This window comes from Cyanistes caeruleus, chromosome 5, assembly GCF_971803275.1.
Source record: "Cyanistes caeruleus chromosome 5, bCyaCae1.hap1.1, whole genome shotgun sequence".
Taxonomy (NCBI): domain Eukaryota; kingdom Metazoa; phylum Chordata; class Aves; order Passeriformes; family Paridae; genus Cyanistes; species Cyanistes caeruleus.
In genome coordinates this window covers 49,487,066-49,501,751 of record NC_141705.1, presented here as the reverse complement: position 1 = coordinate 49,501,751, position 14,686 = coordinate 49,487,066, and the positions used below count along the sequence as shown (strand labels likewise).

The following is a 14,686-nucleotide window of genomic DNA, read 5'->3' as shown; positions in this document are numbered from 1 at the left end:
ATTGAGACATATTACACACACACACACACACACACACACACACACACACACACACACATCTTTATATCTATAAATTATTTATTTATTTTTAATCAAAAGGCATCTGTTGTCATTTGGATTAGTAAAAAGGATTAGACATGATCAGAAAAAAATGTAGCTTTCATGAATCAGGAGAGACTTACTCTATAGACTCAAGCTTGTCACACTCATCTCTACAGCTGATTCACATGTCCTTCACAAAATTACAGAATGGCTTGGGTTAGAAGGGTCCTTAAAGATCATGTTGTTCTAACCCCCTGTGTGGGTTTTCAAGCAAGGCGGGCACCCTGGGTAGAGCCAGCACAGGCGGCTATCCTCAACCGCGCGGTCCACAACCCACAGCATCAATGTGATGGATGGTGAATATGGCGATTTATTGCAGAAGAATTTAACATTTAGAGCCTAGGGTCACTGTGTTACTCCCATCTACATACATCACACCTAGGTGCTATTGGCTAATTGCAGGAGGTTTTACTTTCTTAGAGAGAGGGGTGGGTAACTAGCTTTCTGTTACATCCCGAGTTCTTCCGCTCTGCCAGGCCTTAACTGCAACATATTCCCCCCTTTCTATGAATAACTAATTTGCTAAAATATAAGGTATATTAATCTTAAAAATTCTAATGTTATTTTCTATATACATATTTCTAAACACTCTGTCTAACTTATCTATATTAAAAAAGTTTTAAAAATGGATAATATAAAATTGAGTAAAATATAGGATACATTATACTTAACTAAAAGGCTAAAAACTTATAAAATAGATACTACAATTTTCATTGGTAAATATAAAACACATGCAGTAACTAAATATATTTTAAAGCATCTGTTGCCTTTCTATAAACAAAATGTTAGCTTTTTCTAATCGGCTCTTAACAAAGGACACAAGCTTATTTAAAATACATGGTCCAAAGATCAGCACAAGATCATCACAACTGGTTCAATCAGGGTAGACACCAGGGTGGGTTAGCCATGCAGCTTGATCGAACCAGGATTGGAACCAGCTTTGCTGAGCTTCTTTCTCTGCCTTCCCTTGAGACAGCCTGTCTCATAGCTCTGCCATGGTGTCTCTCACTACTCTGGTGTGGTCTGCGTAGAAGCAGCACTCTTCTTTCAGGGCGATGCAGAGGCCTCCTTGCTGCATGAAAAGAAGGTTGAGACTTCACTTGTTCTGCAAAACCAACTTCAGAGAGTGAGGAGACTGATTTTTCTAGAAAGGATATGGATTTCTCAATTCTCTGTAGATCTTCATCTACAGTCATCTGTAGCTGAAAGAGACTCTGACTTTGGGTTACCAGAGCGGAGACACCCATGGCTGCTCCGGTCGCTCCCAAGCCGAGCAGCATTGCTATTGACAGTCCTGTCAGCAGCTCTCTTTTCTGAAGGCAGCCTGCTCGCTCAAGGTACTGGTTCACTTCTTCTCTGGAGTGGTATAGGACTCTGGGGATGGTAACAGCTAATACACAAAAGTTAACAGAGGAGTTAAAGCTTTGTGTATAAATGCAGGGGCTTAGCCCACTGCTTCAGGTGTTATAACTATAAAGAGCACAATTACTATAAGCAGTTTACCATATAAATAACACCATACTTGCAAACTCACAGCTAAAACTTTAACGTTAAATGAACTTTTAAAGATGCTTACACTACCTCTTAAAGGAAAAATACTTATACTTTATATTAACATAACAATTACTACACAGGCTAGACACTTTACCTTAAACTATTATTTAACTACTTTTAACACACGTGCTCTGGTGTATATGTAGTCTAAGCGTGAAAACAATTTGCTTTATATATAGTTAGATGGAGTCTCTACAGTTCTTAAATCTTCTATAAAATTTCTCTAACACGATTCAGTCCTGGAATGTTCACTGCTCCCCTGATGTCAGCTGGCAGCTGATCAGTGACTGAGGGCTTTGATGTTCAGGTTGTTCTTCAGACTCTTCTAAATCTTAAAACAAAGGTTAACTGAAAAATTGGTAGAGACACAACATCATAATAACAACATAAAATTTCTGTTGGCAACTGTCTGTGTAGTGTTCAGACACAACTGTGTCCTGACAGGTCCACTTTTGATCCATGTCTAGAGTTCCAAGGCTGTGTGGTGAGTTCTCTGTTCACTGGATCTCGTGTGTTCAGAGGCAGACAGTCTGGTTAGATGGACAGGTGACTTTTCTGAACCTGCTAACAAAACACAGGCACTTCTCTCCTTGAAGTTAATGAATTACACTAATCAAATACTTTTAGGGTATCAATCTCCCCCGTTTTCTTTAAAAAATAAAGATGAGATGTATTTTTGTTCAACATTAACACAAAACCTTATATACAATTAGTAAGAACTTATAGCAGTTAAAAATCAATTAAATCATAAACATTATTACTAACATATGTAATATAAAAGTACTGTTAATTACTAAAACACTGCACCAGCATCTCATACTTAACAAACAAACAAAAACAAAAAATCATCAGTGAAGGATTGGATAACCACCTCCGGAAATGATTCTCCAAGCTCACTTCAAAATTGATCCAGCTGTCATATTAATAGGGTCAAATTGCTGAGTCAAAAAGTGACTCAAATACTGATTTGGTACAGAAAACACCTGGATCTATTGGCAAACATTCTGTCCAGGTAAAGTCAAGGCTTGGCCAGGGCCTTAGACTTTAAACTGGAAAGATGCCTCTTAACATATTTTTAAAACAAGGTTCTCAATAGTAACAGCTATGAGATGCTTACAGCACAGCAAACTGTTAAAATGCATTTGTACAAAGCAAATGATCAAAAGCCTTAGGTATCAGACCAATTAAACCTTTCAGCAGTTGGTTTAATCTGAAGCCTTTCCCATGGCAGCTGATTCTCAGCAATGGTACATTTTAAAATTCTAAAAACACTAAAAAATAAAAAAGCAGTAACAAACAAAACTGCAGGGATTGCAACAACTTAATAAAACTCTCAATAAAGTCAAAGGTGTTATAGACGGTATTCACTTCTGTCCACGAGCAGGTGTTCATCAGTGTTTTATCACAGCTGTTTCAGTTGTAGCTGTCTTCGTATCTCTAGGAAAATAATTATACTTTGCAATTTAAACAAGTGTTTCCAATAAAACATTAAACAATTTAAATTAAACAACATTTAGACTTAACAATAATTATTTATAACAAAAGAAAATAACAAAACTTAACTTTAATACAGTTTATAAAGCTTCTAATTTCTGAATTTTTCAATTAAAATTTTCTCTTTTTTATCCCTCTCCAAAATGTCCAGCTTTCTGTTGTTTCTCTTTTGTTTTGTTGCTTTGCTTTCCGCAGTTTTACTGAAGTTGCCTGGGTTGTTACACCGGTGGTTGCCATGGTGGTTTCTGGCTGCTGTGTGCTGCCGTGTGTGTGTTTTGCTAAACCCATCCGCACTGGGCTGGTTTTAAATCTAAAAAAAAACTCTAAAAACTACAACTACATAAACTCATAATTACTTAAAACACAAAATTAACTCCAAAAGGGTATATAAACACATTTTAAAAACTCGATAAATCATGACTTTGTAACAAACTGGTTATTATCCTGGCACTTCTTCTCAGAGAGGGAGTTGGGGGAGGTGAACCGCCTGTTCTGCTGTTGTAGCTCTGCTCCCATCCCCCTTCGCATTTTTTATTGTTTCCTCTTCTGAGGCTCTGACCCTTCATCGTGCATATCTCCATCAGAGTCAGAGCTCGACTGGCTGGCTACTTCCTGTTTTCCGTGCCTTTTTCTTGGGCTCCAGCTCCGCCTGCCATCCCTGTGGGCGGGCTGTTCCCTCCCTCCTGGTTCTCCATGCCTTTCGTTCCACCCTCTACTCCGCCTATTACCCCACCTTTCCCTCCGCCTTCTTCTCCCCCCTCCTCCCATTGCATTCCAATCTCTGTGCCTCTGTACCCATCCCCCGTGTCTTATCTTTTTTACTTCAGTTTCTCTTTCTTCTTCATATTCCTTTTCTCTCCCATCCCCCAGACTGTGCCCACCTTCCAAGGCCAGATTTTGTTCTTTGTTAAAGACATTTTTTCCCGCTTGATAACTTTTTTTCTCAGCGCCATCTTTAAGTTTTTGGGGGGATGTTTTTCCCCTTACTGTCTTTGCTACATTTCTCGCCTTTTCTGTTAAATTTTTCTAAAAATCTTTTGCTTTCTGTTGCCCCTCTGAGGGCAGCTCAGGGTATGGGGTGACCAAGAGACAGTCTTTTGCTGCCATCCAGGTTTCTTGCATTTGTCTAGCTTTTTTCAAGGCCTTAACAACCTTACCCCATGACTTAAGATGTTTTATATTACCAGAATCTACAGTTTCATTAGCCAGAGCTCTGGTACATTTTCTCACACCTCAGGGTGAACAATGTCCACTGGCTGCTCTATAACACCCATTTGTAAAAGCTGTGCAACAGCAAGCATAAAATCCTTAGATTTACAATCTACCCCCCACTGTTTATATAATTCAGATACGACCTTTATCAGTGATTCCATCTTCCTTCTGGGCCCAGGACTTCCCTCACCAAGATCAGTCCAGCTATCTTGGCCGCTGCTCGGTGGTCCAGGGTATCCTTGCTTTCTGAGTTTCTTCTCACGTTTCTTGCCGGGACTCGGCACCATTTGTGGGTTTTCAAGCAAGGCGGGCACCCTGGCTAGAGCCAGCACAGGTGGCTATCCTCAACCGCGCGGTCCACAACCCACAGCATCAGTGATGTGATGGATGGTGAATATGGCAATTTATTGCAGAAGAATTTAACATTTATAGCCTAGGGTCACTGTGTTACTCCCATCTACATACATCACACCTAGGTGCTATTGGCTAATTGCAGGAGGTTTTACTTTCTTAGAGAGAGGGGTGGGTTACTAGCTTTCTGTTACATCCCGAGTTCTTCTGCTCCGCCAGGCCTTAACTACAACACCCTGCCATGGGCAGGAACACTTCTCACTAGATGAAATTCCTCATAGCCACATCCAAGTGGCCTTGAACGCAGCCAGGGATGCGGCATCCGCAACTTCTCCTCAATCTGTTCCAGAGCCTCAGCACTATCAAAATAAAGAGTTTCTTCCTAATATCCTTCAGTGTTTGAAGCTGAAACCAACAAATATCATAGTCATGTAGAGGGCTGAGAATGAAGAGAAAATAAAATCATTCACCTGCTTCCTAGATAGCATTCCATACATATGGCTCATAATTTAATCTCACGCATAAGGACATAAATCTGCTACTTGTGCTGCCATTTGCTGGCTCTTAAGACTTGTCTAATGTCTGCTGTTGAGTGTAAAACTTACACCATGGTTGTAAAAAGATCTTTCAAATGTGTACTGATATTTTTCCTTAAAACATCCCTGTGATGCTCTAGTCCCACACATTTGCAAACCCACCACTGATGTGAATTCAACATAGGTCTGAGAATTTCTGTCTGCCCTGCTTGCAGTTGTAAAGTGCCATGGGGAGCTGGCAGCTCTGCAAAACATTTGAAATGTATGTAATTATTGCAGGGAGTTGATACTGAGATCCAGTTGCTATGCAGCTTTTTGTGTGTATTTCAGACAGCAGGTGGTTGTTGTTGTGGTTTCCTTCTTATCCAGGTAATGGAGGGAAAATAAGATCAAACTTGTATGTCAGCAGGCATGGATTTAATGATTAACCTTTTAATGGCAGATCCTGTGTTATCTGCATTCTACAATAAGTGCTGCCCTGACTTGCTGTATATATTTAAGTATTTTATAAGCTTTAATAGCTGATCTGTGAGGTCAGATGTTAGTACACACAGGCATAGACATCAAGGTGTTTGTCTTCATCTTGGTAGTAGTCAGTTTTCTGTTGTCCTCTTTATGTTCTGGTTGTTTGCTGTCTGTATCAAAGATGTGGAAAGATGGAAGAATATATGACAGAAATCTCTGTGGAATAGACACTGAAATGCACTTAGGAGGGCTAAGTACAAATCTTATCTTTACTGCTACGTGCAGCAAACTTCAGTAATTTTTAATTAAAAGTCAGAGCCCAATATTAGTGCCTTTATTAATGACTCAGCATTCCATTTCTGTCCACAGTGGAACTGGGCTCCCATTTCAGAGACAATTTTTGCATTCTACTGTGAAGGACAAACTAGATAATATCCTAGCAGATAATATGGCTTTGCATTTGTTAGCAGTATTGATAGTTCACTATTCCATAAGATGCCCTGATGCTTTAATTTCCATTAGAACAGAAATATTGTGGACCTTGTACAAAATGATAGTGGAATGAGGCAAATGAGGTAAGGAAAGTGGAAGTTAGATCCACCCTGATATATTGTACATAGAAGAGATATTAAAAAAATATTGATAAAGGTCTATTAAAATGAACAATTATTGATTCTGTTCACCCTAGTGAAGGAGAATGCGTGCGGGAAAAAAAATGTTAAAACAGAGAACAGGATTCTTCCAGCAATTGCTGATTTTGAGTCCATGCTATTGTATGGACTCAAAATGCTGTTGTAATGATGGAATATCTTAACTTGGGGGAGACCCATTAGGATCATAGCCTTGCCTTTTATATTTTTTTTTTGTGCATTCATTCATTCAGAATGAATTCCTTTGTCAGACGTGCTGTGATCATAGTCAGTCCTACAGAATTTCACTATGCAGTGTAAGGAGGAATTGTACTTTATGATTGCTGATAGCCTAGGTATAGCACCTCAAGCACCCACGTTTATATGCGATGGGACATAAATGCACATGTAATGTTTCTTCCCCGTTACAGAGTGGCAATTTCTCTGAGGTTGTTCCAAGATTAAAACTAGTCCAGGAAAAAGGCCTCCAAACTAAGATCAGGATCTAAAGAGGATGAATATGAATCAAAGAAAGAAAACTTAGGAGAGAATAGTACTGAGCAAATTGATAGGTCTACAGTAGACACCCATGGTGACATCCACATTTTTTGTTTGCTCCTTGATTCTCACCCAGAGGCTCTTAACTGTGCCATTACAGCTGCATACATTCCAACCCTTCTATTACATACAGTGCCACCCCCCTGTCTCTTCTGCCCTGCCTTTCCCTCCCAAAGAGTCTGTAACCATCCAACAGGGCACTCCAGTCACAGAGCTTGTCCCACCAGTTTCACCTATGCCAATGATATCGAGCCCCTGGCACTGGCTGAAACTTTTGAGGTCATCATTGGTTGTTCCTCAAGCTGCATTCATTGGTACAGAAACATTTCCACATGTACTACTTGGTAGCCAACACTTGTGGAGCAGATTGAGGGATCCCATTAGTGCTCCTTTCCTCATGTTTTGGTGCACAATTGCACTGCTTGTCACTGACCAGCCTGGTATTTTCCAATTCCCATTTCCAGTTTAAAGCTCTATCATAGAGCTCTGCTAGCTCCTGTGCTAAAATTCCTTTTCCCCTCTGAGAAAGGCTCATCCTGTCAGGTGTCAGTAAATCAGGTGTTGAATAGTTCACCCCACAGTCAAAAAACCCAATATTTTTTTGCTTACACATCCCTCAGAGCCATACATTAACCAGATGGACCTGCCTATTCCTATCAGTATAAAACCTTGTTTTAGACAGGTCAAGGAAATCACTAGCTGTGCTCCTGATCCATCAGCCAGTTGTCCCAAGGCCCTGGCATCTCTGTTGATTGAGTGCACTGTGTCAGATGAGTTGGTTTAAAAACCTTTATTAGTAAAAGTGTTTTCTTGGGAGAGACATCCTTCTATGTCCTGTCCAAGCACAGCAGGAGCAGCAGTGGCACCAGCACAGGTGAATTCCTTGTTCTCTTCTCCTTGTGCCCCACAAGGAGGTGCTGCTTGAGAAGGTGCCAGGGCCAGGAGAGCATCTGCTGTGCTGGTCCCTCTGCTGGGTTTCCTTGGCTGTGTCCTTCAGAAGAGCAGGACAGTGCGGATACTGAAAAGTGGAAGGGAAGGGAAGGTTTGCTGCAGCTCAGGAGCAGGCAGTGGGGCAGGCAGGTGTGCCTGGGGTCTGGCCCCTTCTTTGTCATCATCCAGCCTCTTCCTGACTGAGCTGCATGAGACGTGCAGCAGTGGGGCAGCCTTCAAATCCCTGCTGAGGGGAGCCCTCAGGGAATAAGGCCACAGGATCTGTGCTGAGCTGAGCCATGAGCAGGAGGGTTCCCTGTGCTGCACATGGGCTCTTCCCTCTGCGCTATGGCAGCTCTTGGCACCACTCAGCTGTGAGGCCCTGCTTCCTCAAAAGGCTCAGGTGCTCTTTGGGAAGCCAGTGTTGCCTGCTCTGCCTGCTGGAATTCTAGGAGGAGGTGTTGAGGTTTGCTGTACCTCGTTCCTGCTGGTCAGGGTCTCACCTTTTTCCGGCACGTAACAACTCAAATCCCTTGTTCACTTCAGCGAATGGCAGCGTGTGTGTGATCAGCAAGTCTGAATTGAATTTCTTCTCCAAATAGCTGGAAACTAATTTGGGGATACATTCCCTTGATTTCCAGCCTAGAAAGAGGAGAAAGCAGCTGTACAACTAATGGGAGCAAGGGTGTTTTGGTAGGGTAGTGCTACTGTGAGGGTCAGGACTGAGAGACCAATGCTGGTGCCACAGTCTTGTGAGAGATTTTCTGTTCTTTAGGATGAGGGGTTTCTGTGTGAAACAAGCAGAGGACTATTTGCATGTGTCATGCTAATGTTTAATGCAGGCAATGCATGCTCCTCTTTAGTTGTCTTCTTCTTGAAAACCCTCCTTACTTTAACGTGTCAACTACCATGAAAGGAAAAGCTGAAATATTTAGTCTGTATTCTTAAGTCTTATACCTCCAAACACAGTCCCTTTCCAGGTACGCCCAGTCAGCAGAAGCATGGGATCGATGGAAATTTCTGAATCCATTACCCCAATCATCACACAGACACCGGTGTTCATATTGCAGGAAGCCAAGGCAGCAATCTGATGGGACAGGCAGGAGAATTAGAGAAAGCCCTGGTGAGCTGGTCAGGGGAGTGTTCTTTCTGTGCAAATTCCTGCTCCTCCCAGGTAATGTTAAAACACATCCCCCCTTGTGGAGCAGAGCTGGAGGGCTTGTGGCCTCGTTTAAGATTTGTACGCTGTTTCATCCTCAAGGCAGCAGGCGGCCTTTGTGCCTCCTGCATTGCAGGCAGCAGGTGAGGAGCTTCCCTTGGGGGTGAATTTTGCCCTGAGAGGAGCCAGTGATGATGTGGGAGGGAGGAAAGGTGCAGAAGCGCCACCTACCATGGTGTCTGCGAGCCCGATGGCCTCAAAGGAGTAGTCCACGCCCTGCCCGGTCATCTCGGTGAGCACCTCCTGGACGGGCTTCCTCAAGTCTCGGGGGTTGATGCAGTCGGTGGCTCCCAGCTCCTTGGCCTTGGAGAACTTGTCGCTGTTGATGTCCACGGCAATGATGCGGGAAGCTCCAGCTGCCTTGCAGCCCATGATGACGGAGAGGCCAACTCCTCCGAGGCCAAAGATGGCACAGGTGGAGCCTGGTTTTACCTGCACAGATGGGATCCTGTGAGTCTCCAGCAGGAAGAGGAGGAAGCAGGGGAGGTTTCTTTTGCTCAGGATTGATGAGGTTGTGAGGGTGTCCATGGTGTGCTAAACACACCTAAATACCGACCTTGGCTGTGTTGATGGCAGCCCCATAGCCAGTGGAAAACCCACAGCCAAACAAGCAGATTTTGTCCAGAGGTGCCGCAGCATCGATCTTGGCAACGGCGTACTCTGGGACCACGGTGTATTCGGCAAAGGTGCTGATCCACAGGAAGTGGTGGATCTGCTTCCCTTTGCAAGAGAAGCGGCTGGTCTTGTCTGGCAGCAGGTTTTGTGGTTCAGAGAAACTGTGGGCAGGTAGAAACATTAGTATTTGATTGACTGATGGGAGCACTTTTTTTTTTTTTATTGATTGATGAAGCACTGATGGGAGTATCAGACTTGTCACAAAATCATCCCTGTGTAGATGTAGGGAAAAGCAAAGCAAACTCACTGGAACTTCTGGCAGTAGTTGGAGTCAGGATTCCGGCAGAAGCTGCATTCCCCACACTGAGGGATGGCAAGTGGGATCACTTTGTCCCCTGCAACACAGTGGATCCCTATTAGGTGCCTTTTGCTCAGTAGACCCTGAGGGCACTGCCTGTTGAATCATATCTCCTGAGCTTTTTGAGGGCAGAAACCTACCATGAGCCCTCTGCTTTCCCTGTGAGGATGAATGCTCTATGCCCCACTCATCTACAGGAGGAACAGATTGGGAAAGTGGACATGAGAGTCCAGAGCAATTTGTGTGCGCTCAGGTTTTTAACCACTGACTCGGGAGCAGGGGGAAGTTTCTGAGCTCTTGGCAGAGATTTGAGGCCTGAATCCTGGGTGTGTGTTTGAGTGTGTGTTGGTTACCTGGTTTCACAGAGGTCACTCCTTCTCCAATGCTTTCCACAATCCCGGCTCCTTCATGGCCTGGTATAACTGGGAAATCTACATTAGGCAAGGAACCTCTCAAACCGTGATCGTCTGAGTGACAGATGCCTGTGGCCACAATCTGTTTGTAGAGGAAAGAGTAAATGGTGATTTCTAGAAATAGTCCAGCCTCTGTTTATCTCAGTTTGTGGGAGATTTTTTCACAGAACTTCTCTGGACTGTTAAGGCCTATGAGAGGACACAGATTGTTTGGTTGTATCCAAGGTACAGCCACAAGGAGAGCAATTCCCACAAGGGAGAAAAAAAATTGCAATAATGATTTTACCTTGATCCGGACTTCCCCTGCCTTTGGAGGTGCAACTTCCACCTCCTCAACAGAGAGAGGTTTGCTGGGGGCCCAGGCAACAGCAGCCCTGCACCTGATAACCTGGAAGCAACCGAGAAGAATTCATTGCAGAGGAAGGTTCACCTTTGACAAAAAGCCCAGACAGTTGTCCTACAATCACCAAAGCCAGAGGAGTACAACACGGGTCTCTGCACACTGCAGCACACACTTCTAGAGCTACACAGCTGTCCTGTGCTGTTTCTGGGGGTTGCTGGTTGGGTGGGACGTGGTGGGACAGCAGAAACACTGGAGTACTCAGCTGTACGTGAAGCCAAACAATGTTCAGTAAACACTGGCCTTGTGAAGAGTGAAATGCAAAATGAAGTGGCAAAATGAAGTGGTGTATGAGGCAGATGCAACAGCAACGTGAGCGCTTCTGTTGTTCAAGGCAAGCAAGAGGGAACTTTTACTTTTAGTGGGCTGAAGGTACATAAAAAGAGGTTACGAAACACTCCCAGCCTGCCTGGCAACTGGATAATTTCTCCCCTTGCCAAAAGGATGATTTGTGTGTGCCATTGCTCAAACCCTGTGCCGCTGAATGCAAAGCTGTTTGGCATCAGCAAAATGGAGTTTGCAGCTTGAAAAGGGCATGGCCATGGACAAGGTTGAGTGCAGGAGACGAGTGGCTGAAGAAGGCACCACTGAAGAGCTCCTTTTGCTGCCAGGGCAGGAGCACAGAGTGGGATTGAGCAGGATTTTTCAGAGCAGCACAATTGTGTATTTTGTGTCCTGAGCAGCTGGGCAGGACAGAGGGGGAGTGCACGACCTAATGCAGGCAGGGACACGTGCAGTTGTCCAAAAGCAGAATCTGGTGAAATTCACAGGGGTTTGGAAGAGGCAGAGGAGGAGTAAGGTGGGAAGAAAGAGGGCACGCAGAGTGGAGCGCAGGCTGAGCCTTTTGCAGCGATTTCGCCAGGAGCAGGGCACCTCGGGAAGGAGGATGGGAAATGCGATGTCCTTACTTTTCCGGCAGTGGCCATGTGGTCTTAGCAGAGCTGTGTCTGTCGCTGTCGCCGGCTGGAGGGAAGGTGCCTCTGGCCCGTGTGGCCCAAGCCCCGCGTTGTGGAATTCCCCAGGCGTGGAGCGGGAGCAGCCCCGGTGCGGCAGCGTCGCAGCTGGAGAGCGCTGGTTAATCTGTGTCGGATGCTGGGTGCTAGGCAGCACAGCGAGTGCTGAGGGGAGTGTTATAAATTGTCGTGACAAAATAGAAGGGTCAATTTATATAATAATTAATGAAAGCAAATTTTTATTAATTCAGCAAGCAGTAAAGCAAGCAAAAACCCAGCTGGGGATGAGCCGGAGGACACTTTGTCTTAAGTGTCCCGCACACGGCGTGCCTTGGCTGAGGAGGTTCCCTTATTTATACAGTCCCTGCATCTGTGCCTTCCTGGATCGAATCAGTGCCTGCGCCTCCTGTTGCTAGGGCATCTTCTTCTGCCTCTTGCTGGTCGTGGGTAGGCAATTCTCCTGAATAAGATGTTCTACTTCCCCTTTTTTTCAGCCAGATACCATTCTACAGATTTAGCTTTGCAGTTTCAGCTCCTTGCCTTCACAGCCGGAAATGTGGTCATTGTGGTTCAGCGTTTCTGCAATGTTAGCTTTTTTTAAAAACAGACTTAGCAATCATATTTTATTTTAGTAATAATATTAAATTTGATCAACAAATAATTAAAATTTATTACACAGAGGAGCTGGATAGCAACAGGGAGATGGATGAGGGCAGAAGTCCTCCAGGGAGGCTTTTATCGGTGACCCTGCCCTTGGGCCATTCTGCCTGTTAGGCACAGAATATTCAGAAAGATTTTTTTCCTCCTCCAGTTGCTTCAGGCAGATATGAAAGGACGAGATTTGCGGCACTGGTGGGGCTTCCTTGGCATCCCCTTTTTGCTAGGCTGGAGCATTTGACCTCGTGGTTATTCATGCCAAGGTATTTGCAAAGTGGTTAAAAATTAAAAAAAAAAACCAAAAAAAAACCAACAACAACAAAAAAATCTCAAAACAAAAAAAAAAAGCAGTGAAAACATGGTGGGGTGGACACTGCCTTCTGGGTTGAAGCTTTACTGTCTGTGTTATTGCTGCTATTTTCACCAGAACGGTACGGGGAAAGTCTGTCAAGAAAGGACTTGGTTTTCCAAGGACACAGTTACATCACTTCTGTGTAACCTGGCTTGTGGGTTCACACCCCCTGGCCTCTTCAGGTTGCCCCCAGAGCTGTTTTCTGCTGTGGCGTTGGACAAGGTGATGTATAGGGGATACAGGATGAGCAAGAACTTGTTGGTGGACCAGGCTAAGATGAGCACTGTGTGTGTTTGGGAACTGCTTCTGTGTTTGGGAAGACGTCAGCCCCATGTTCATGTGTTCAGCTGACTGCTTGCAGAGGTCTGTGCTGGTGCTTGCTGCTGAATACCCCAAACCTGTTTCATGGGCTGAGGAGGAAAGTCAGTAGCTGCTGTAGGACTTAGACTTGGCAGGCCAAACCCCCAGCTCTCAAGTTCCCTGATCCCATCTCCAGCTTCAGGGATGCAGCCCAGCTGCTCTATCCTACCCCAGCAGGTGTCTGAGCTCTTGCACAGAGCATGGCAGCCCTGTGGTGTGACAGTGGTCTCAGCCACATGGAAGCGCTGCTTGGCATTCAGCTCCCCAGCCCTGCTGGTCAACCCAGACTCAAAGTGATAACATGCTCCTGTCTTGGAGGTGAGTAGCTGGCTCTAGAGCAGACATGCACTTGTGGATAATTTTAATCTGTATTTCAGGTAAACAGAGATATTTAGCACTTTTTCTCAAGAAATTTCTACTTTTTCAAACATTTGTTTGCATACCTCTGGTAGCTTCAGTCAGAGCCTGAATTATGATGATGTATGATTTTCCAAGAATAAGGAGTTTTAGAATGAAGTTTTAAAGATTTTCAGTATTCAGCCTGGTCAACCTGCTGCATTAAAAAAGAAATAAAACTATATTGACTTCTAGTGTGATTTATGCAGCTTTTTAGAGAAAAAAAAATTTTCACTTGTCCAGAATAACTTTTTTTCACTTGTCCAAAGATGCGATAACCCCTGAACAAAACATGGGCTTGTTGTCTCCTAGGTATCTGTGTAGCACAGGTTTTATTACTGGGATCTGTGGCCTCCATCTGATAACCTGGAAGCACTAGAGGGGATTATTAAGTTGTGTGGGAATGATCATTTGGCTTTGATGCACTGCCAGGCGGTGTGATCTTAAAAGCGTGTGAAAATAAAGCTGTACAGTAGAGTATGTGTCATTTCTTGGGGAGTGTCAGGGTAGGTGAGATGTGGTGGGAGAGCAGAAACATGGTAGTGCTCAGTTGTACGCAAAGCCAAGTGATGCTCAGTTAAACACTGCCATAGTTTAAGGTCTGAGGAAACACCATTTGTGCTTTGTCTGATAGTTAGTTTCTTGAGAAATTACTGTATTTTTCATGTCTTTTGTGGATTTTTTGTGGTGTCATCATGTGCTGTGGACAGTTGGTGCTCTTATGGGGCATGTGGTCTCTACTCACTCCCAGGAAAACTCCTAAATGGAGGCTTACACAGAGTTGTGCAAGAGCTGTCCAGAGCTCCTGGACCCTCCTGGAGTACCTCAGAGCCAGAGAGTCATTAGGAAAGGCCATCAGAAACCTTCTGTCCAAGCTATACAACCACACAAACAATCTTCAGCTGAGTGTTCAGGGTCTACAGGGCAAAACGTGCTAGGAAAGTATGAACTTTTTGTTGTTTCCCAGTCAGAATACACTTCATTCCTCCATGTGAAGACAGATCTAGATGGCTGCCTTATAAAATATGCCTAATAAGAATGATTTAATGGGTTTGTTGTTTTGGGCTCCAGCAACTATCCTACTAAAGATACTAACAGCTGGTGTTTACTATGCTTGGCAGATAACAACCAC

General features: G+C 44.2%; 1 protein-coding gene and 1 long non-coding RNA gene across 5 annotated transcripts in view; one reads left to right on the top strand and one right to left on the bottom strand.

The window, feature by feature from the left end:
- LOC111929437 (uncharacterized) overlaps nucleotides 1-14,686 on the top strand; it is a 59,900-nt gene that overhangs the window by 21,166 nt on the left and 24,048 nt on the right. The gene's annotated exons all lie outside the window — the stretch shown is intronic.
- On the bottom strand, nucleotides 7,677-12,184 carry LOC111945980 (alcohol dehydrogenase 1-like). The gene is made up of 9 exons (XM_086888407.1): nucleotides 11,745-12,184; nucleotides 10,723-10,824; nucleotides 10,377-10,518; nucleotides 9,973-10,060; nucleotides 9,607-9,826; nucleotides 9,222-9,482; nucleotides 8,789-8,918; nucleotides 8,335-8,473; nucleotides 7,677-7,919 (listed from the first exon to the last, which is right to left on the bottom strand). Exons 1-9 carry the CDS (start codon nucleotides 11,760-11,762, stop codon nucleotides 7,895-7,897), a joined length of 1,125 nt encoding a protein of 374 aa, XP_086744533.1. The 5' UTR covers nucleotides 11,763-12,184; the 3' UTR covers nucleotides 7,677-7,894.